This window comes from Rhinolophus hipposideros (assembly GCF_964194185.1).
Source record: "Rhinolophus hipposideros genome assembly, chromosome: 15".
Classification (NCBI taxonomy): Eukaryota; Metazoa; Chordata; class Mammalia; order Chiroptera; family Rhinolophidae; genus Rhinolophus; species Rhinolophus hipposideros.
Window position 1 is genome coordinate 16,360,835 of NC_138061.1, and position 25,501 is coordinate 16,386,335.

A 25,501-nucleotide genomic window follows, 5' to 3' on the forward strand; every position below is an offset into this window, starting at 1 on the left:
ATTTAAAATTTACTGTGTGAAATAAGTTGTTTAAAAAACTAAAATAAATGTACTCCCAATAAAGAATCAACACTGCTTCACACATTTTATTTTGTCATACATTCTTCTAGAACCAGGTTCATTTTTCCAGTTTTGTAGAAAAATAGATGTTCCAGCCACCATTTACTTAACTGTCTAGTCTTTAAGACCAATCAGTATGTTCCCTGGAAAGATGAATAAGTCTCATGACTGACTCATTTTCTTAAAATTCTTCAAGACAAAGAAATAACTTTTTTTTAACTCCCAAAGCACAGTATTTCAACAACAGCAGCCAACATGGGGTTTTAGCAGCTTAACTTTACCCCCTAAATAAAGCTTTGTATCAACCAGTGATTTTACTACAAAAACACTGTCCTTGAAAGAAAGGAGTGGCAGTCAGACATCAATGCAAAACTTGGAATGATTAGGTCATAAACATGGCACTTACAAAAGGTAGCTTATGAGAATATTCCACTTAAGAAGTGGTTACTTTTCTGTTTTCTGTCCCTCCTTTATACCCTCAAAAAAAAAAAAAAAAAAAGAAAGAAAAGAAAAAACGAAAACACTTCCTTTAAAAATTCCCCTTAAATGTAAGTCTATAAAATTTCAAAAATGCCTTGTACCCAAAACAAGTGCTTTAAAAAAAAAAAAAAAAAAAAAAAAACACTTGTGCTAACAACTCTTACAATTCAGATATATGTATTTTTATAACATCTAAGACTGCAAGAGTTCTTATGTTCAGTAGCTCTCTGGTTTAAGACGACCTCCATCTCCTTCACTTACAAAACGTTTTCTGCCCCTGTAATACAAAGAACATAAACATGAAAACAGATATAATTTTGACTATGGTCAATTTTAAAAATTAAAAACTTGGTATTTCCTGGTTACTCATTAAGTTTTGAAGGTTTTTATCATTTAAAAAAAAAAAATCAATATGCCTCTCAATCTTTTCAAACAGACTTTCCCTGCTATATATCCTAGGATATAGCATATCAATGAACTGCTAATCTCAGCAGTTTTTAGTTGAATAAAAGCTTATTGAAATAAGTTCATTGTCCAAATGGAGTTACATAAAAAAGTTAAAATATAAATGAGGGAAACATTTGCTATTTAGAAATTTAATATTTATTTCTATGTTATTAATATTATTTGAAAGCTAAACAGTGAGCAAAATAGTAAACAACATAATTTGGAATTATGTAAACTAGAGCTACAGCACCTATCAAACTAGCCATGTTTAAAATTAAAAAAATTCAGATGTAGAAAAGCCATAACCTAAATATGGAAAAATAAATCAGAATCCAATTCCAGTCTATGCCTCATTTGGGGGATTCCAGCTATTTCAAACTCAAGCGGCCTTGCTCTGTACTGTAACCACACCCTAGCTACATACAGTAACAACAACCCAGGAGGAATAGTTGACCAGCAGCCAAAAGCAGTAAGTAGGAAAGAGAGCTTAGGCAGAATTAGTCCTTATTCTGACCCTAGACCAACATACGCAGGCATCTGAGACCACACACAAATGTGCAGTTCACCCAAATAAGCAGAAGGAGAGAGAGTAAAAAGTCAAAGTTCTATGGTATACCCAGAAAGTTTAGGTATCTCCTCAATTGATACTTGAGAGTAAAGCCACAATAGATAACCAGTTACTTTGCACAGAGGCTGAAAACCTTTTTAAAAAGCCAGTGCCAAGTGCTGACCCATTTTCATACCAAGTTTACATGGAAACCAGCTATATTTTCATGAACATAAAGTCATAGACTACCATATTAGAAGACCAAAGTGGGGAACAAAGCAGTAAGTAGCAAGAAGTCTTGCCAAAGTTAAGTTTTTACTGAAGTATACTACTTGGCACATCAATACATAAAGGGTGCCATCACCAAGGAGAAATCTACCTTTTCAAACATTTTTATCCAAGCCATTCAACTATCTTCCACCATTATCTTATCCATTTCTCTTAATGGCTTCTACTTTCTAGAGCAAAAAAACACTACCAGCAAGTATTCTGAGATTTAAAACACACAATACACTTAAAAATATAGACAGCTTAGAAATTTTTTGATAAAAATTACAAAAATTTAAAATGTACATAAAACAGACCCACATAAGAAGTTCAACCATTACTAAACTTTCATACCTATGAGGTGTGATCAAAAAATAGTGAATGTTTAAATTAAAAAAATGTTTATTACAGTAAAAGATGCATTGCCATCAATCCCTCTCAAAATACTCCCCCTCGCTTGGAAAACACTTATCTCATTGTTCTTGCCACTTTCTGAAGCAGTTCTGGAAGTCCTCTTTCGTGAGTGTCTTTAGTTGCGCTGTGGTGGCTGCCTCGATGTTCTTAATCGATTCCAAATGTTTTTCTTTCATGGTCATTTTGACTTTGGGGAAAAGGTGTTAAGTCCCACGGTGCCAGATCCAATGAATAAGGTGGATGAGGACACACCACAATGTCTGTATTTAACAGAAATTGCTGTACCAGAAGTGATGTATGACACAGAACATTGTCATGATGGAGGATGAAGTAAAGACATTCACAAAAGACGACTTCCAGAACTACTTCAGAAAATGGCAAGAACAATGGGATAAGTGTGTTCAAAGCGAGGGGGGGGGGTTGTTTTGTTTTGTTTTGCTTTTTTTAAAGGAGGGTGCAGCTCGCCCTGGTCCATGCGGGGATAGAACCGGCAACTTTGGTGCTACCAGCACCATGCTCTAACCAACTGAGCTCACCAGCCATCCCCGAGGGGGAGTATTTTGAAGGGGATTAATAGCAGTGTGTCTTTTATTGTATTAATTTTTTTAAATTTAAACATTCACCGTATCTTTTGATCACACCTCGTATTACATCATAAGCTTTAACAAAAAATTCATCAACTACTAAAGAGTCAGATCCTAGCAGCACAAATATACCTCCAAAGAATCACAACGTGAGCGCGCGTGCACACACCCACAAATGCTTTCTAGTGGATAAAATCCAATTAGCCCCAATTCTCCATTCTATAGAGCAAAAGGAAGCAATGTAGAATACAGGAATGAGCCTAGTTCTCTGAAGCCAGAAAAAATGTGGAATGATCCTTGGCTTCTACATCTGTGACCTTAGAAAAGAAACATTTTACAGCTCCCTAAAGCCTCAATTTTCTCATCTTACTGGTGATAATATCTACACTGAAATAATATTTAAACTACTCAGAACGGAGCCTGATACACAGAACTGCTCCACAAAATTAGTTCCCTTCCAGTGGCTTCATGAGGTAGTCCTGTATGAATTTATAAGGGACAAAATAAGCTCGGCCCTTGTCTTTCCATAAACTCAAACTAGATGATTTTGACTCTTGAGTGACTTCAGGGAAGATACCATTTTTCTGGACAGAGCTGGAATGACAGAAAATTAGCTTAGCTTTCCCAAGCACCTAAGCCAGGATTTTATGTTAAGAAAGTAATAAAGTACCTTGAAGGACAAAGATCTCTGAGTTGTTTGGAAATTATTCCAGCCTGAAAACATTCTTCTACAAACCGCTCAAGCACAGAGTATGAATGTGGGACATCCAGATTAATGTCCGGAATTTCATTATAAATTCTCTCATAACCCTAAAACAGTGAAATTATATACAGAAATGTTAGCCCATACAAAACACAGAATGCCATATAACTCATCACTGTCATCAAGCTATATTTAAGACCAAATATTCATGTAAAAGACTGAAGTCACATCTGAATCTTGAAATATACAGATAGTAGGTAGTAGTTATAGAATGTAACAGATAGTAGTGACAGACTGTTTTAATTTAAAACTGTTCTCTCAAAACATCTCCAGACAACAGATATTGGACACATTTCTTCCCCATCACTTCTCTATATACTTTACTACATTTCGAAAAAATAAAAGGCAAGTTAAGAACCTCACCAATACTTTAATAATAATGTATAGTTTTAAATAGGAATAATTTAAATACTTTAAAGTATAATTTGTTAAAAGTTCATGTTTCTCTCTAGATATAAAATAGAAATTATCAAAAAAAAAAATAGAAATTATCGTATCTTAGAAACAGAACTCTTGAGGAAGAACACAATCACATTTTTAAAAATACAGGTTACAAAAAACTCATTAATAAGTGTTATTTTCCAACAAATGGCTGCAAAACGGTTCAAACATAAACATTGCCATTAGGAAAAAAAACCCTACAGGCATACTACTAAACATACTTAAAGGAAAATTTCATTAACAATTCATAATCTTTATTCAATCATTATATATTTAAGGTATAAGCCTAAAAATTGTTCAAAATTAATGTTATACTTACTCTTTTCATTTGGTCTAGAGTAATGGTAGAAGATTTCCAAAGGGATTTTAATAAATCCAAAATCATCTTAAATGTATTTTCTCCAGTTGACTCCAAAACCATTATAATGGCCTTAAAATTGAATGAATGAATGAATTTTGGGTTATTAATCCATATGAGACTGCTCGTAAAATGTATCAGATCCCTTTTGTCTAATATGTAATTATAATCATAAAAAATTTAAAACTTTCTCCCTTAACTTAAATTTTTAAAAAGATGTTTATTATTAAAGAAGCATTAAGTACCACGATACAAAAAGCAACACTTAAATCATTCTCTTTGGCATGTGAAAGTAATCTTACTTCATATACTAGCTCATGGTGAAAATGAGGTACTTCCAGTTCCTTAAGGCAATGTTCAGCTTCAGATATGTCTCCAGAGAGTAAATACTCTTTCAGCAGCATATCAATCTATTAAATTCAAAAATTGAGATGTGTTAGAATTTCTGAATTTTAAAAAAATTGTGCTTTGCCTAAAGGATTTACTACTCATCTCATTACATAGTGAAATAGCAGGTTAAAAACAGCTGTCTTAAGAACATATAGACTTGACATGACACTACCATAACAGAATATATTCATAATTAAAAAGTAAATCCCCAATTTTAAATGGTTCATAAGTATGAAGAAAATGCAGTGCTTCAGTGTGTCTTTAATAATCAGTGATATCTATGTGCAGACTTAAGACGTACATACCGTAAGTTGTGACCAGAATTCTTCAATGCTCCCTGTAAAAAAGGATCTTAAATACCACTAGAGGGCACTAGCTGAAAGTCTCGAACTTTTTCAAGTAGCACAAACTCTCACTTCCATCAGGATGACTTTAATAATGCACTGGGATCCAAAAAATGAGGTATCAGGACTTTACTACACAGGGTGAAGATTTCCATATAGTTTCTCTTTTCTCTACAACTGAGGATTTGAAACCCGTTATCTAAAACATTCATCATTAAGTAATTCAGCTTCCAGTTATAGCTAAAGAGGTAAGTCTTAGTCTTTCTTGTTCAAATTTGTACAATAACATCTATGACTCCAGAGAAAAGGAGGAAAAGTTTATCAGCATAAGAACTTCAACTAGGAATGTTCCTCCCTATACACTGCCTGTTAAAAATCACCTTTGCACCTAGTTGATGTTCAATGTTAACTGACTGAATAAAATAATCTCATGTATCTTCCACTTCATATTTCGTATTTCTACAATGTATTTGATAAAAGGTAAAGTAAAATTTGCTTAACAGAATAAATCCTGATAATTTCTATTATGCCTTAGAGTAGTAAATATTTAACATATTATTTGAATAAAATTTTCACTATAATTATACATAAATTTATTATTTAAATTGTATCACTTAGTTTTTAAACTGTGATGTAACTTAAAGTAGTTAAATGTTTCCCATCAGGTTCCGTGCATTTTTGAGACCGATAAATTCAAATACATGTAAACATTTCTAAAAGTCCTCTTTGTCCAACTCATCCTTCCATGTAAACATAAATGGATATCAAAATAATTTCAGCCTCAAGCTCAAATATTGGTAGTTTTATTTCAATTTGTATCTTGACCATTTTTTGTTAATTCATATACCATAAAATAGTTTGGCAGTTTCTCCAAATATTAATTTTGGGGAGTACAGATGCTCCTCAACTTAGGATGGGGTTATATTCCAATAAACCCACCATAAATTTAAAATATTGTTAAGTCAAAATGCATTTAATACACCTAGCCTATAGAACATCATAGTTTATTTTAGCCTAGCCTATCTTAAACGTGTTCAGATGTTATGCTAGCTTACAGTTAGGCAAAATCATCTCACTGCCACTGCCCAGCATCACAAGAAAGTATCCTATTGCGTATTTCTCTAGTCCAAGGAAAGATCAAAATTTGAAGTGCAGTTTCTCCTGAATGTGTATCGCTTTCACACCATCATAAAGTCAAAAAATCAAATCATCGTTAAATTGGGGACCATCTGTATTACCATCTTAACATTATTAAATCTTCTAATCCATAAACATGGGATATCTATCTAAGTCTTCTTTAATTTCTTCAACAATGTTTTGCAGCTTTCAGTGTACAAGACTTGCATTCTTTGTTAAATTTATTCCTAAATATTGTAATCATTTTTTATACTATTGTAAATGTAACTGTTTTCTTGATTTCAATTCAGATCATTCTAGTGTATAGAAGTAGAATTGAATTTTGTATATTGCTCTTTTATCCTACCTTGCTGAATTCATTTATTATTAATAGTTAATACTTTGGCTTTTTGCTTGTTTTGTTTTTGTGTGTGTGGATTCATTTGGTTTTCTATACAGATCATGTCAGCTGAGAATAAAGATAGTTTTACTTCCTTTCCAATCTAGGTGCCTTTTATTTCATTTTCTTGCCAAACTGCCCTGGTATCTTGACTGTTTTTATACTCAATTTTTCTAATAATTTTTTAATTTGTTTAAAAGTTATTACAATCATGATATTTCAAACACCAATTCATCTATCTTAATACATATAAAGGCAAAAATGGTCAAAGCACAAACTATAATTTAAGCTCAACACTCAAACTAGATATACATATGATTAACAAATTAAGTATTGAAACAATAGTCACGTGAAGATTGTATTCCAAAATCAGAAGCACATTAACTGTAAATCTAATTTTCTTAAAATCTGCAAATACGGAGATTAAATACTTTTGGTTTCTTGATATAAAACATGATTTTACTGCCAAAAAAAAATCTGTAAAAAATAAATCTGGCATTTAAATGTAATAAATCAATTACTTTTTCTTTTAAAGCATGCATATAGGTAGTGAACCTCCTTACAAAAATCTACCACTCTGATCTACTCTAGTGTGCATATTCATAATTTATAACCTGAGACTATCTAATTACAAATTGCTCATACAAAAATGGATAATTACTGGAAATAAGTCTTATTTCAATAATATTTGAACATTTTAAAATACCAATATAAGAAAAACACTACATGCATTCCTTCATATACAGCTTTCTTATAATTATTCATGAAAGCCCTTGTAATACAGTCCATTTTTAAGTCAGGGAAACCATACAAACTTAATAATAATTATATAATTATTGTATAATTTATAGCAAAAATTATATAATTCAAAGCCAAATATACAAAGATTCAATTTTCCATTTGCAGCTTTAAGACTAAACTTAATTTTTGTGCACAAAAATACCAGCTAGAGGAATACATAAAATGAAGTTAAAGGTACCACCCAATAGTTACCTCTTTAACAAGGTGATTAACAGATTGCTGCCCACCTCCGGAGCCCCACACGCTGTCTTTGCGCTTTCCACTTTTAGACATACTCAGGAGCACAGTAGCCTTGTCCAGAGCAGCTCTACAAAACATATTAAATAAATAAATAAACTTAATTTTGACACGTGGACAGGCTTCCGGTTAACCAAATTATAAAGTTTAAAAAAAAAACACCACCATATTCACAAAAAGCTTTCACATAACGCAAAAGCAACCTAAAATTGAAAAGTCTTTTAAAAAACTATTTTTCAAAATAAAAAGTTGGGAGCAAAAAAAAAAAAATTGCTTCTCATGTTAATATTCTCATAGTCTATTATAATTTTCATTCCTTGGTCCATAAAAATCTAATGTTATTACAAAATAAGTGATCAACACTGAGAAGGAACATTTCACATAAAACTTTTACTTAGATCCATGCCTTCCCAAAAATAGCCCAGAAGTAATCCCAGAAAATTAACATCTACACTTGAGAAAATCTAAGACATGGCTAAGTCCAAATCAAAGTTTCTAGGAAGTTATAAAGAATCATACAGCATAACTCCCAAATATCACATTTAGCTTACAATTAATTATATCAAAGAACAAGACTGGAAAACATTATTTCTTAAGATTTCTATAGCAGATAAATAAAAAATTGGGCTCCTTTGTTAATATTCATCTTATTAGAATATTGCAGAATGTTAAAATCTGAAGGGACTTACAGAATACTCTAAGTCCAATCATTTTGTTTCATAAATTATGAAACTGAGATCCAGAGAAAAGTGGTTTGACATGAAGATAGCTAATGGTTTAGCTAAAAACCCAAACTTCTGCATTATAGTACTGTCCTCTTCCTGTTATATCATGCCAACAATCTCTCAATTTTAACAGTAGAAAATACACATAAATGACAAATAGTCGTCCACAATGTTTGATTAATTCAAGTATCATTTCAATAGAATCCTGTAGAATTTCCCCTATTTTGAGATTCTAAGTAGGAAAATGGACTTACTTACCTAGCCTGTACACAATCTACAGTTCCTTTATAACTATCAATATAGGTATTACATAAAATTCCATCTCCAACAGCTCTTGCAATAAACTGGCCCACCAACTGTAATAAGAACAAAAAAAGCTATATTAAAAAACCAAAACAAACCTTTATAGGACACAATTACTAAATACATAAATGATGAAAATTGGCTGAACTACACTCAATACCTAAGACATGTTGGAATATTTTTAAAAATATCTATTTAGCACCTACTAGTTATGCTTGGCATACATGCTCACGTTTTAACCTTCAAGTTAAGTACCAGCAGAAAGAGGAGGGGTCACATACATTTTGCTCACTACTGAACCCCCAACACCTTGCACACTGCTTGGAACAGAGTATGTGATCAAAAATCCTTGTTAAGTCAATGACTTCAAGTCAAGAGACACCTCTCTACTGAAACAAAATAAAACTGGTTTTCTCAAAAAACTGTTTGCTTAAAGGAATTTATTTTAGAGAGAAAAGTTTGTGTAGAAATATTTATTTGAAAATATAAATATTCACAGCATTATCATAAAATGGGAAAGTAGTGTTCAAGAACAAAGGTGTGCTTTAATGGTACATAAGATGGTACACTATATGGTCACAGGAAAATACATTTACCACATATTTACATTTTATGGTATAAGAAAAATCAATTACAAAATAGCACGCTCAATGTGATTCCATTTTTTATTAAAACAAAAAAAAAAAAAGTAAGAATATAAAAAACCGTACACTGACATATATCCACAGAAAGTAGAATGGAAAATTTAACACCAAAATGCTAACAGTGATTATATTTGCTGGCCTTTATGTTTTGGCTTTTATTTTTTTAAAATTCTATAATGAATATGAACGTATGTAATAATTTTTAATAGTATGGATATTGGTATCAAAAGAAAAAAATTCCATGTTTGAATCACAGATCAATCAAACCTTACATAGACTACTATCTGTCATAGAAAGTATAACAGAAACAGCATTTAGGAATTATCCTACCTATACTTTATTCCTAAATTAATGTTTAAGTAAAGTGCTCCTACCTTGATTTAAAACTTTGGTCAAGTAGACAGCAATAATTTCACATTTTCAATTTCAAACCAGAAAGTCATATTACAGTGTCAGCATGTGTTAAATCTAATAAAAGTGTAAGACTTTGAGGACAGAATCTAAACAGAAGCATAAACCACGAATTTTCTAATTATTTCCCCACAAAGCTACAAAAAGGAACAGACTTACTTATGATTATTTTTATAATAAACATTAGTTAAGCAAATTTAATCTTCAATTATAACAATCTACATTTTAAAAATCCTGGCTCATAAAACAGCTTAATTACATATAACAGAATCCACATACAGCAAAAAATTATGACCTAAAAGCATACAGAGCATGGGAGCGGGGTGAAGCAGGATATAAAACTATAGTATCATGAAAACTATGGTTGGGAGTAAAAAAAAGAAGTTAGGGAAAAAGACACTAAAATATTAGAGGGCTATCTTTGTATGGTAGAAAATATGTGCTCTATTTTCCTCTCTTATCCACTAAAATTTCCTAGGAGCATGTATTATTTCTATAGTGGAAGGGTAGTGGGGGCAAGAAAATGAACAAAAGAAAGTCGTACAAACCTGTGGTGCTCTAGGAGTATCCAATGCTAATTCAGGTAGATCTTTCAACAATTTATCAAATGATTTCTCCACATCATTTGTGCTCATTACTGTCCCACAAAGGTCAGAAAGCAGCTTAGATGTCATTTCTCTATGACTAGCCTTTCCCTCCAATGCCAAGGACACTGCCAACACTGGTACTCCACTTTTCATTTCACCAAGGTTTAAATCTCTTAGCATTTCCTACTCAAAAAAAAGTATGTCAATAGTCAATATACTTTATTTTTTCTAAATAAATCAAGATTTTATTTATCTATCCTTCTCCCCCCTTTGAAAATGATCAGAGAAGCAGTTATATTTTGAGAGATTCGATAAAAACATCTTACTCTGCACATAAATTTCATAGCAACTTTGTCCAGCTTTAACTGTCTGAACATCACTCAACCAAGAATGTGAATTATACCTAAAATAGTTTATTAAACACATATTAACTAAGTTTGTTATTAGAAGATAACTAACTCTCTGACCTTATCTATTAATATTTCTAGGAATATTGTTTTATGAGCATTTAGAGATTTACTTCACATCATCATAAGCTGTTTATATTCTACTTTTCTTCAGAGCTTTCTCTTCACATAAATATTTACTTTATACTTTCATATTAAATTTAATATGAGATCTTACATCATTGTTTTTAAGTGGAATTATTGTTTTAAATACTGGGATAAAGCTCAATTTCCTATTAAAAATATAATAGCAGCAGCTATTACTTATTGACCACTAATAATGTATCAGGCATTATTAACAGCCACTTTATTTTATATAATACACAAAACAACCCTTTGAGGGAGAGATTATCACCATACTCATCATACACAAAGCACAGAAAAATTAAGTCTTTGCCAAGGGCACACAGCTGGAATGGCCAAGTTGGAAGTGGAATATGGCAGTTTGACCCTACAGGCTAAATTCTAACTAAGTTACTTAGAGTGCCTTCCTTTAGACTCAACGGTTTCTCAGAATATTTAAATCATGGTATACTACTAAGAGGGTGCCAGAACTATTTTCACAGGCACCTAACTTGTGGCCTTGTTAGTAGTCTCTTCCCACTCAGTTTCATCTTCCTGGACAATGCTTGAACAGCTAATTCATTGCCTATAAACACAATATTCCTCCTTCCCAGAAAACCTACCTACCCTGGCAAATTCCTAACCATCCTTAGACAGCTCAGAATCATCTCTTCTATTACTCTCCATTTTATGCTTCCATAGCAGTCTGCTCATAGTACTACTCAGTTAATAAACACATAGCATACTATTGGTCCCATGCTAGGTAGATAAGATTTCAAAAGTCTCTGCCTCCATAGGTCTTAGTTAAATTCTTCCTATATAATAGAATGTTTCATATTATATTTTAATAATGTTTATATATATATATATCATTTCCCTCACTTCACTGAACTTCAAAAGAGCAGGAGTCACCTATTATAAATTTCTCCACATGGTATGCACTGAACAAATATTTGTTTTATATTCAAATTGTACAAATCCAAAGATATCAAACCTCATGTTATCAGACAAACCAAGAAAGGCCAGTCTGAATTAAAAAAATCTAAATTATAAGTCTTCTAAAGAATCACAATTTTATTACTTTAAGTCAGTAATCCTAATAAATAGACCAATAATTTCATTTTACCTTTTTAGATTTACTTTATGAACAATTCATAACACAGTAAAAGATTACTGTAACAAATTATGACATTTTTTCTTGCTTTCACACACATTCCTTTCGAAATCTTTGTGTTCTTTTTTTTGGACAAAGTACAAAGATAAATTTTATCCTAACCCTGAGCACCAAATCGAATGTCAAAAAAATGGAACCAAGTCAGGCATTTTTAACTAGAATCCTTGAAGAGGCTTCAGAAGTTCCATAAATGCCTTGAAATTGTTAAAATTATACTTTATAAATTATCAATTATAAAATGTTACAATTATAAAAATTATCAAAATCTTGTGCCATTTTTCAAGGAAGGAAATGGCACATAGCCCTCATCTGATCCAAAACAGATAAGAACTGGTCCAAACTTATGACATTTTACTCCATTTCTTAGTTAGAAATTCATTTATGCAAAAGAAAATACTTAAACTTATTCGGCAATCCAAGACCACTCTAGATATGTTGACTTTTAATAGCGTTTTCTCTCCTATATGAAATAAATTATACTTGCAACTTTAAACCTACCGCAACTTCATTAGTATCTCCATGCTCAAAATATTCTTGTATGATTGGTGTTAAAGTCTTCTCAAATGCCGTTTCATCCAAAGGCAAAACTACAGTTTCATAAACACAGTTCTCCTGAAGGGTGGGGGGTGTTGTGGGGGGAGGAGAAAGAGTTACAAATTAAAGAACAAAATATTCAGATAAACTGAAATTGTTTTAGAATTTTACATTTCAACTGGTTAGTAATCCCAATTCAGGGCGAGGAAACTTACATGCTTTGATCACTTACATTACAGAAAAACGGAATTTGTCTCTGTTCTGAATACAATAAATATATAGATTGGAATCCCTAACCACAACAAATATATGACTTGCTCCCAATCCCCCATTCTTCTGTTAGTTCTTTATAGCTCTCTAAAAACCAATCTTTCAGTGTCCAAAAAGCTTTAAGATGGCTTCCTATCATATTTAGTATTTTCATTAAAACTTCACTTTTGAAAAAAATGAAGCAGGAATCAAAGCTTCCATGATTAGTATTACCAGAATAAATGTCTATAACAAAAAATCTATGTTGCAGTGACTAAAAATTCCCTAAGGAAAAGCACCATAAAATTGAAATTTCAAAAAGAAGTAAGATTAATGTCCATTAATCTTCTATCCCCGCCTCCTCAAAAATGCCCTGAAATGTTTATATGCAACTTGTGACCGGCTTCAGTCTAACAACATACACTTGAAATACTTTATTAAAATTAGAATTCTATGGTATTCTATGGTATTTGATTCTATGGTATTTGAATTCTACTGGTTTTAAAATGTTTTTTCATGTTCTTTTAGAAATATTCTCATGTCCGCCTCTTAGCTAAAATAGTTAAGTGTATACACAATAAGAACAATCTAATATATGCCCTCATACATCCTGACTAAAATTTTCATCACCACATCTTATTTTATTTTACAGATAGTACTTTATCCAGGGCTATGCAGGGTGAGAAGGAACAGAAATAACAGGAAGAGTAACTGGAGGTAAAGAATCAAATAAGATTGGCCATGAGTTCTTAATTATTGAAGTTGGTAAAGCTGGAAGATGAATACAAGCAGGTTCATTATGCTATTCTACTATTATAAAAGTTAGAAATTTTCCAGTAAAAAGATAAATATACATAAATTCACTGTAAAGTCTATTAAAAATTTACTTTCTCAGCACTGTTGCTAGAAAAAAGATCCACATTTCAAATTTACCATAGTTGTCATCCTAAACAGTAATATTTAAAAAGAGCTTAATATCTATAACTCTTTTACGATGTTCAAAAGAATGTTCTTCTTAATTCTCATTACTATAGAAACTGTATTAACACAAAAGAATTTACTGAAAAATACTCAATTTGATAATCCTAAGTGAACTTGCAAAGATCCACTTTTGACTCACTTCAGAAACCAACTGAAAGTTATGCATACGTTACATTAATTAACTTAGTTTCCTAATCCAAAATTAACCTAAGGTCTGAAGGTACTGAGTATATATATAACTTACATACATATACTAATGTGAGTGCATATATACATATATATAAAATCATAAGTTATATATATGCACATTAGTTTATATACGCACTATATAATCACACATGACTTAACATGTTATAGATACAGAGTAAATGATTTGACAAACATAAGAATAAGCTACAAACATGAGATCAAAAAAGTTTTTAAGTATTTAAATATATATTAAAACAAGAAAAAACACTGATACCTGGTCATCATCATAGTTAGGGTCTTTCACATCCACCTCCTCCACATCATATACCTGCCCAGGTGTCCCCCAGACACCTTTGCCTCCTGCACCACCTGTAAAAGTTTACAATTGACAAAATAAAGGGCACAAAGTTCAGAGTTCAACAGATCTTAATTACAATCTGAAATAACTCTAGAAGTTCCAATGTCAATTAAAATAATAGCTAAAAAACTCTTTTAATTTCTATGTTACTTTTTTCCAGCTGCGAGTTATACTTTAAACTTATTTTTATTCAGATCACTGCTTATTCAGTAATGATATTATATATTTTATAATTTACTTTAAAAACATCAAGTTGAAATAGCTTATAAAGTTAAAACTAAAAAGGCAGCTGCTTTAAAATAAAAGCAAAAAACAAAACAAACAAAAAATCAGAAAAATAGCTGTGTCAAGGACCTCAAAGCAGGTGATATTACAGTTTAGCTCTACATTTTATTTGACATTTCCTGAGATCAAAACAAAAAAGAAATATGTTGAGCCAGGAAGATGTGGCATAGAAAATTTAACAAGGGAGAAAATCATTTAACAAAGAAGCACCGTAACCAAAATCTAATGTTTTAAGGTCAAATACTCATTAGATATAAAAGTATACATTAAACTATACTTTGCAACCAGCAACATTTACAAATAACTGTTATTTAAGCATTAACAGCATTATTTCTCTCTGCATCTATATACAAGCCAACCAAAACAAGTTTAACAATTCCAACTTTCAAAGTTGCTTTTCTACATAAACTTATTGAAATGTTTTTATAAGGCTCAATATATTGAATTATTTTTAATGATGTTGACAGTATCACCAATATTTTTTTGGAGGTGTTTATTTTATGCCACCTAGAGTATAATCCTTGCCACCAGAGCAAAAGAGAATCTGAGAACTAGGTTCAATTTTGAGCCAACCAATGGTTGTAGAGCTATTCAATAAGAAAAACAATTTTGGACAGATCACAAAAACATTTTACAAAAATCCTAGACTAGAAATTGAAGCTCCCACCATTCAGAAGCTGGTGAAATCTCTAAATTGTAGCAAAATCCTACTACTGACAAAAGCTGACAGACCCCTCATTCAACAAATATTTAAGTACCTATTGCTAGTCAGTATTCCAGGCACTGGAGATACAACAGTGAAACAGACCATTCCACTCCAGCACCCAAAGTAAATAGAAGTAAAGTGAATTCATAACCAGATCTATGAAATCATTAAAATTCTGATCCAAATATTACCAAATTTATATTTATCATGTATTCTTCACAATGGACACAATTAGATTCAGTAAACAATACGTATGATAAAATTTCCAACTTTATTTCTTTCGAACAAAGTTAGAGAGTATATGCACAATTCATAACCGATGTACAAAACATCAGTGTGTATTTTGCTGGAAATAATACAGGTCTGCTCAAGAAAACTAAATCTTTTCAAACAATAAGAAAGGCTCAACTTAAAGAAAAAGTGAAATCATCCTCAGATTATTACTATGTAAAAATAAATACAAATCAATAACCTTGTTTTCGTTGTTTAAATTTCTCTCATTCCTAGAAGGAAATTGTAGTACAAGAACCAGACATTTGTTTCCATTTGTTTCTTTGGATATGGTATATACCAACCTTTCTTTGGTAGTCCTCTTCCTTTCCCAGATCTGGACCGCCTATCCAGCAACCTTCCCTTTGGACTGGTTGGTACAGTTACTCCACTTCTCAGGGCTTCGCTTCCATTATCACTGACTGAATCGCCTCTGCCAGAGTCCCGGGATGAGTTTTTCCGTAGTCGTCTTTTTGCCTTGGCATTAATTCTAGCTTCATTAATGGAGGATGCCGAAATCCAATTTCCATTTATCTCGTTCTTTATATCCTCAGTCCCAGCATTTTCTTCATCGCCAGAAAAGAGAGAGTCGCTTAAGTTATCAGGATCTTAAAGAAGAAAATGAAGAAAATTATAAGTATTTTAACCATCTCGTTATACCAGTTATAGCCATAAATTATGTTAAGTTGAATCACATCAAATTACTATTTTTGCAGGTCAGTAATGGTCACATATTGGCAATTTCAGACGGTTCAATCTAATAAATGACTAGACAAGATTACTTTTCACTTTATCATGGAAAAGTAAACTAAGGCACTGAATGTTAATGAACTAAATTTACTGAAAGCATGTTATCTCATGTATTTAGATCCTAAAATCTGTATTAATATATATACCAAATATAAAAATGTTTAGACTTTTATGAGCTAAGAGAGTTAAGCAGTTGGAGACAGTAAGAAAAGACTAAGGATCTTGAGAGAAGGGAGATAAACTAATATTTATCAAGCACTGTGTTGGTTGGCACTTTGTCATTTACCCACAAGTGTGAGAACTATTACATCATTTATACAGAAAAGGAAACTATGACTGAAAGTATTTAAACTTGCCAAACATATCTCATGATTAATTACAGATACTTAGGGAATATTACTAATCTGAAGAACCTAAAAGGCGTTTGGCAAATAAGTGATCCCATATGATTAGTCAACTGTTCACTGCTTTCAAAAATAAAGCTTGCTTTCAAAGCCATCATCTCAAAGTCCTAATTCATCTCTCCAAAATTGTCTCATATTACTTAATCATCTTCCAGCTTATATAAGATTTGTATATTATCCCCTAAAAGACAGCAATGTATTTGGAGTTCCCAATGGTCGCCTGTTCAGAATGTCGGCCTCCCTGGTCTTTTCAGTTACCAAAATCCTTTAGGCTCAAGTCTAAAGCTCAAGTCCTAAAACTTTCCTAACAATTCTAGCCATAGTAACACTAATGCTCACACACCACTGATTAACCACACCACAGAAATTACTTTATTTCTTTTTAAATAGTCTTGCTTTTCCAAATAAGACTCAAAAGAGGAAATGCACTTCTTTGTATCTTCATCACCAAGTGAAGTATTCCTCATACTATCGACTCAAATGTCTGTGGAGATCAAATGACATAGACACTTGGCTTTGCTCTGAAAACTTTTTAAGTCAGAAAGCTACTAAATTAGTTCTCACTAGGCCAGAGTTTTCTTCATTATGGCTCTAACTCAAGTCAGAGTTAAATCCCTCAGATGGTTTTAAATATTCTTAAATGTAATTAGGATGTGTCAAGTCTATATGCATGTACTTTAACATGTTTTACCACAATATGTTGAAACTAAAAAAAATTTAAATCAACCTTTAAAAAGCAGAGATGTGTTAAAATCTTTACAATTCTTGACAAAAAGTAATAAAAAAAACATTAAATAGAGTCAAATGACTTCATTAGTCTCCTAAGTATTAGTATCCATGCCTTCTGTCTTCAAACCATTCACCAAACTGCATGGAAACTAATTTTCTAAAACATGCCCCCATTGAAAACCATTTGCAGATATTCCCATTAGGTCAAAATAAAGTGTAAACTCATTACATTGTAGCTTAAGGTCCTTCATGATCTTGTCCCCGCTTATGTCACCAGAATAATTGCTGACCACTCCCACATTGAAATGGCCAGAGCTCGGACTTGGTGTAATTGGCAGGGAATCATGACATGCTAGTATGTGACCATTACTGACCTACTGACCCAGTAGTGGGAATTTGTTTGGTGAAGAATACAGAATATACAGTGTTTCCCCGAAAATAAGACCTAGCCGGACCATCAGCTCTAATGCGTCTTTTGGAGCAAAAATTAATATAAGACCCGGTCTTCTTTTTCTATAATATACAATCGGGTCATATTAATTTTTGCTCCAAAGACACATTAGAGCTGATGGACCAGCTAGGTCTTATTTTTTGGGAAACACGGTTTTAGAAAAAAGAGAAAGTATAAAGTGGGAGATTAGCTAAGAAAATGTTGCAGTAATTCAGACACATACTAACTGGAAAGGGCACAGGGTAGTAACCAGAGTAAATAAGAAAATGACACTTTTATTGAAAAAATAAAGAGTTTTGAAACAAAATAGGCCCAAGAAAAGTGTTAACGATATCTTCAAGATTCTAGACTAGGAAAGGAAGCCAGTGTTAGGAGGGTGAGTTTGTATTATCATTATAACCATCATCATAACTACACTACTATAACTACCACTAGTAGTAGTTGTAGTAGTAGTACTTCTGCCATTCCCATCATTATTACCTACTAGATACCAGCTTCTATATCCTAGGCACTTTGCATGCATGGTCAGTCTATAATCCTCACAAGGCTCTATAATGAAGATGCTCATCCTCGTTTTACAGATGAAGATGTTTCACAGAAATGTTACGTGTCTAAAATGGATTGTGGTCAGGATTCAAACCCACATTGGAATCTCCCATTACTATAATTATAGAAAATACAAAGCTAGAGTACAACAGAGTGGTATCAGCTAAAGAGGCAGGATGAGCAAGAGACTGAATGTAAAGAGAGAAAAGCAGATTACGAAGAAGGAAAGAGCAGTCCTCAAATTAGATGGAGTTTCAATTAAGAGTGGGTGGTTGAAGAAAACATTAAACATCTACCTGTAACATACTCCTTTTCATTATGCTACAATTAAAGTGAACCACCAAACTCATCCAGAAGACTAAGGACTTAGAAGTATACTAAAATGCTTTAAATTTTCCCTTGGAAAACTAAAGTATTCAAATTAAACATTTCCCACACTTAAGTTTCTTTTCTATTCTAATATCTTTTCAAATACATTTTTATACATCTGCAGCAGTAGACATATCTAGGCATATTTTATAGATCTAACAATTAAGTTTGCGAACTTATTGCACCTTTGTTGCTAACCTTTTTTGATATCAGAGGGATTATTCATTATGAATTTGTATCAACTGGACAAACAGTTAACCAAGTTGACTATTTGGAAGTGCTGAAAAGGCTGCGTGAAAAAGCTAGATGAAAACTACCTGACCTTTTCACCAACAATTCATGGCTCTTGCATCACGACAATGCACCAGCTCACAGGGCACTGTCTGTGAGGGAGTTTTTAGCCAGTAAACAAATAACTGTATTGGAACATCCTCCGTCCCCACTTGATCTGGCCCCAAATGACTTCTTTCTTTACCCAAAGATAAAGGAAATATTGAAAGGAAGATATTTTGATGACATTCAGGACATCAAGGATAATATGACGACAGCTCTGATGGCCATTCCAGAGTTCCAAAATTGCTTTAAAGGGTGGACTAGGTGCTGGCATCAGTGCATATAGCTTCCCAAGGGGAGTACTTCGAAGGTGACTGTAGTGATATTCAGCAATGAGGTATGTAGCACTTTTTCTAGGATGAGTTAGGGAACTTAATTGTCATACCTCATATATTAGACCTTATAATTTTCAATCCATGTTTTTTTATAGCAATTGCTCTTTTATATTTTGCTATTCATACTCACCTAAGTTTTGGGGTTCCATAACCACTATTGATCTGACTTTGAGAAAGCCAAATTAAAAACATAAAAAACCTGAGGACAGAATGTGGCGAATTCAAATTTTTCTGTGTACTAATTCCCTTTTTCTGAATTCTCTGACATCTCATTAGTCACCAATCCAATTTATATTACCACAGTACCAGACAAGCATATTTTCAAGTACTGGTCATTGAGTAGCAGAATTAGAATTAATAATATTAGCACATTTTCATTTGTTATATACATAACATGTGCTATGGACACATGCACTATATCTTACTTAATCCCAACAATAAACCTAGGGAGAAGATACTTATAGCTCAGTTTTAAACATGAGGAAAATGAAGGTCATAGCAAATAACTTCCCCAAAGTAACAAAGCTGGTAAGAGTAGCAGTTAGAATTAGTACACTAGTTTATCTGACTTGGATATTTGTTACAGGAAGAATTTATTGCAAAGAAGGTCTGTCTTAGGCCCATCTAAGTATTGAAGAACTACAAGATTTTTAAGGCAGTACTGGGAAGAAAACCTCTCACTATTCAGAATATCTCAAAATCCTAATTAACTCTCTATAAAGATTATTCTGAAAGCTAAAAATATATTTTAAGTTGTCTGACATTAATTAGAATTTGGACATCTATTTCAGAAACCATCTTTATGATTAATAATGCGCTACCTAAGCATTATGGGAAACTAAGAGAAAATACCCATAGGTTAATTTATAAAATATAAATTACTAGTTAGGAAAGATAGCAAAGATACTGATAATAGTTTACCTTGTAGAAATCACTAACTTGTGTGAAAATGTTAATGAGCAGGTGCACTATTCTACATTCTGCATGATATAATTTATTACAAATAGTGGAGAATAAGAATGTATGAAATGTGAAAGGATAGGCAGAATAAGGACATGTAATGAATTTCTATTAAAATAAGAATCACAAACTTGATTTTATAAATAAGATGAATCTATTTTCTTATAGCACAAATAAGACAGTCCTTAAAGTAAAAACAGTTTTAATATCATACCTTCACAAAATTTGGTATGGCCTGAAACTTGCTCATTAGACAGTTAAGGTTCAAGATATTAATACTTACCTGTGGGGTTTACATTCAGTATCTGCTCATTTTCTACATCCATTGTTTCTTAATTTCACTTGCACTGATTAAATTACCAAATGGAAGTCTTCCTTTGGTATCTATTTCTTTAAAAAGAAAAAAAGTTTCAGTATTTTCCAAATTGATATAATTAAGGTAAATTCAACTTAACCACACTTAAAAAAAAATTTTTTAAATCATCACATCATTCTATTTTTTTTAAAGAGTTCACTTTACTTTGAAACACAGCTTTAATATTTGGTTTCAATCTTCTTGAGAAGCTTATCTATATCCAAAAAAAGTCCACATTTCTGGATGTGCCATATTACCCCTTTAAGTTGGAATTAAAAGATATTGCTATACATGTTTATTTCAAGTTACTTGAGTATACACACACTCCAAATATTTTAGGAATAACATTCCTCATAATCAAATTGATATACATAAATATTGGGTAGTTTGCTGCCAATGAATTATGAGCACTACAAAATGCAAACAACACAGTTTTGGTTAATCAAGAGTATCACAATTGTGTTATTTTTCACACTAGAACATATCTGAAGGCAGATCTGTCACTTCACCACCTAGGTATCTATAATTACTGCTTTAAGACTTTGAGATGGGAAGAAATTTTTTAAATTGGTGTTTTCCATAACAAGAGTATTATTTTTATAATCTGAAAAATCTATTCCTTTTTTTAAAAAAAACCTTACCTATTTTAAAAAGGAATAAGTACAATGACATTAGCATCTAAATATTTTAGACTTTGGTTTCAAAATCGCTTAAAAATTATTAATGCTGGAAGATTTTGATGAAATCAGTTACCTTTTAAATAATTTGTGATATAAATTCAATGTTATTTGAAACAAAGACTATCAAAATATATTTTCAGGAGAACTATCTCTAGAAGGTGTAACCAAATATGATTTCAGAATCTCTCTGGAAATATTTTTCAAATAGTGGTTTATAATACTTAAGTATTTATCTATTTAAGTCATATAGATATAGAGTCCTTCTTTAGATATAAGTCCTTCCAGTCATTTACAATCATTTCACTAGCAGTGTGCTCTTCTCTTTATATGCACAAATTAATGAAAATGACTAATGAACTACAGAAAAGTACATCTTTCTCATAGAACATAACCAACTGTTAGATGTCATTTTAGAATTATTATATACGATGCCTCCTGGGACTCAAAGTCCTTCCTGAGGACTTCCTGAGGACTCAAACTCAGGAGTCCTCAACTCAAAACTCAGTTTAAGTCCCTCCCTCACTTTTAAATATACTATTTTAATATAATTTCATAGCCCTTTCCTCCAGAAAAGGATATTATTTTGTAAAAAATAAACACACCTTATGTTAAAATGATAAACTTTTTAATATGGCATACCATATTTTGCCGTGTATAATGCACTCCTGTGTATAATGTGCACCCACGTTTTTTGGCGCAAACTTTCAGGGGGGAAAAAATCTTTCATTTTAATTTTTTAATTCAAATTTGTATTTGTTTACCTTTAGGTACTTGTTTTCTGTATTATAAAGGAATTTTAGCATTTATTTTTAAACATATTATAATACAAGAAATTTTATGCAACAAATAATTACAAAACACAAGAACAGATACAAGGTACAAGAAATTTTATGTACCAGAAACAAATGTACGATATTTATCCATCACAGAAGGCCAAGAACTCTTCGTCATTGCAACTTCGTCTTAAGTTCAACAAAACCGATTATTTGCATACAGATATTGTTATTGATTTCTAGTTACACTTTTAACTTATATGCATAAATAAAAGAATTAAAAACATTTATAGATAGAGAATTAGTACTACACTTGTACACGGTGCATCCTTATTTTTCCCCTCACAAATTTGAGCAAAAAAGTGTACATTATACATGGCAAAATACGGTAATCCTTGGTCTACTAAGATGCTACCACACTGCTTCGGAAATTAACAAAATGGTGACATCACTCTAATTCTATTCAGAATAAACAGACATATGATATTGAAAGATATTTATATAGAGTCACAATTTGCACCAACTCTGGATTGGGGGGTGGGGGAAGGAAGAACCTTAAAAACATATGCACCTAGGTATATGAACAAATAGTTGGCAAACCTCAACACTGAGAGTCCTCCATGGCTGAAAATGCTGTATCTGTTTCATTTCAATTACAGTAAAGAGAAAATGTTATATAATGTGTGCATGAGTTTTTTACACTAGTTACATTAAAAAGTTCATACTTGATGCAAGTATAATCTTTTGAGAAAATACTTCTGCAGAACCTAGCTAACAAAGGAAATGAAGTGATTATAACTGGTTTACAAAGCCCTTTATAATTCAAAATGAATTTTACATGCATTATTTCATGTACCTCTCAGAACAATCTTGAGCTAGGTACCCCACTGTGCACACAAAACAGATTCAGAGAAGGCAGGTGATCTCTCCAGAGAGACAGCTGCTCAGTGGAAAAACCAGGATTAAAAACCTAGACCTTCTTGATCCAGGTCTGTTTGCACAAGTTCAATACAAGATTTTAGTATCCCACAGGAAGATTCTTTTTAAGGTTAACAGAAAAAAGCTTATTAAAACATAAGACTCCTACTGTTATATAAAATTTTTAAATACTGTTTCCCAAACATTAAAAATAACATTTATTTTCAACTATTATACAGAAGACATTCAGCTGGGCAAAGAAAATGACCAGGTCGTGATTACCTATAACTCACCAAGTTTGTTTTTATTAAGTAATCATAAAATAGCCATCTGTGTCTTCAGGCAATGATAACGCAATCAAGAACTCAGTCACACTTGAGAGCATCACAGAAGTTTTAAGACTTTAGATAATGATAAAGGTATGTTCCATATTTTAACTTGCTTCAAAGTAGGAGGGGGTTTATCCAGTTTACTTAACAACGCTTAAAATTTCTGCCCCAAACTTCAGAAAATGTAAAGCAAAAAAATCTAAATTCCACATCAGTCATACTAAACGACAAAATTCATTTGCAATAAGAAAACAAAATTATACATAAGTTAGACAAAATTAAGGCTGAAATTAAACATTGTTCTCATTTCTCAAAAGTTTCACAGAAACATTCAATCAGAAGTACTCAACAGTCACACCATTCCCTTGAAAAGCCTCACTCTCCCCCACCCCCCAAAAAATCTATTTCCTGAAATATACCTGATAAACCCTCTGACAATTTTTGGAGTCAAGGTTAGTCCACATGTTAACTCGAAAATGATTTGTATTCATTCCAGGGTTACAATCACAGTTAATTAGCAACTTAAAACCAACTGAAATTATTTAACCACAATGATTCGAAACTGAGCTCTACAGAAAATGTCAGTGTCACTTACTTATGCACTCCAAATAACTATTTTTCTTATTACTACAACAGAAAAAAAAATCAAAATATAGTTCAAAGCTGCCTGCTGAGATATTAAGGAATTTAATAAACTTACAATGAGGGAACGTTAAGGATATAAATACCAATAATTACATTTAGAATATATCTGCAGTGGTTGCTTTTTTTAAAAAAAAGGATACGGTGGTTTCCTAAAAAGCCTTACACTAGCGAGAAAGCCAAAATACTAAAACTCAACAGTGAAGACACAAGTCAAAACAGGCAGTCCCCCGCCCCCCGCACAAACGAAGCTGCATTTTTAATCGTTTTAATCATCTACGGTGGATAGTACACCGTTGCTGGCTCTGCAGCCAGTTGTCCCCAAGGACACCCGGAGACCGCGATACTGACGCCGCAGACCCTCCTGAAGCTCTTGCAAAACGAAGTTAAAAACCCTCACGTGCGCACTGCAGCACCAAACTGACACACGCAGCACACACAGCACGCACTTCGCAGAAAGGGGGCTCCCTTCCCGTCTTTGTTTTCTCTGGGAGATTTCATTGAAACTAGAAAAAGACCACCCTCTGCCGGAGGAGGGGCGCGGCGAAGTCGGCGCGGGGCCGAGCGGCGGGCACGTGTCCGCCTCCCAGCGCCCGCGGGGCGCGCGCGGCCCCCTCCGTAGCGGCCGGGCCCGCTTCCCCGCTTCCCCGCCGCCGCCGCCGCAGGCCCGACCGGCCCTCGGCGGGGGCTGGGCCGGGCCTGGGCACCCGGACACCGGCACCGGCAGGCCCGGCCGGGGGGCGCCTCCTCCGTGGCCCCAAGGCGGCCAGGGGGGCGGGGCGGGCGCCCAGCTCCCTCGCAAGACTCGAGGCAGGCCAGACACGCGCCTCCCAACGCCCCCCACCCCACATAAAAATGACACCTGGGCCTCCGCGGGGACGAGGAGGAGGCCCTCGCCCAGGAGCGCCCCGCGCGCCCGGCCAAGCGGGCAGGGGTCCGGGAGGAGGCGGGCCCGCGCCGCCGCGCCCCGCGCCCGAGCCTAGAAGGAGGGAAGCGGGGCCGGTTCTCCGTAGCCCGGGGCGTTGAGGCCGACGCGGCTGGGCCTGCGGGGCCGAGGGAGGTGGCCGGACCCCCGCCCGCGGCCCCGGACCCGGCCCGCGGGGCCACGGCCTCCACGCCCCCTCCCCCTCCCAACGTGCGTCTGGCTCCGAGGAGAGGCCGGGGCTTGGGGAGAGGGCGCAGTCCTCCCAGCGTGCGAGCCGCGCCGCAGGTACTGACCCCTCGGACCGCCGCCGCCGCCGTTCGCCCAAGTCCCTGGTCCACCGGCCTAACCCCAGTCCTCAGCCTCTACGCCGCCTCTCAGAGTCTCTGCCCCTCTCGCTCTGTTTGTTTTTGTTTTGTTCTACCCAGTAA

At 33.8% G+C, this 25,501-nt stretch overlaps 1 protein-coding gene across 2 annotated transcripts; it reads right to left on the reverse strand.

Moving 5' to 3' along the window:
* Positions 1 to 59: 59 nt before the first annotated feature.
* Positions 60 to 25,501, reverse strand: PDCD4 (programmed cell death 4). Of its 2 annotated transcripts, XR_013995005.1 has the most exons (13): positions 25,367 to 25,501; positions 20,735 to 20,841; positions 15,880 to 16,182; positions 14,230 to 14,324; positions 12,501 to 12,614; positions 10,281 to 10,502; positions 8,633 to 8,730; positions 7,605 to 7,719; positions 4,664 to 4,771; positions 4,323 to 4,433; positions 3,470 to 3,609; positions 705 to 817; positions 60 to 203 (listed from the first exon to the last, which is right to left on the reverse strand). XR_013995005.1 is itself a non-coding variant. In XM_081074687.1 (12 exons), the coding sequence occupies exons 2-12, from the start codon at positions 20,775 to 20,777 to the stop codon at positions 757 to 759; spliced, it is 1,410 nt and encodes a 469-aa protein (XP_080930813.1). In that variant the 5' UTR covers positions 20,778 to 20,841; positions 25,367 to 25,501; the 3' UTR covers positions 60 to 756. The 2 variants fall into 2 exon arrangements, 1 of the variants encoding a protein (XP_080930813.1); XM_081074687.1 differs by having other exon boundaries at positions 60 to 817.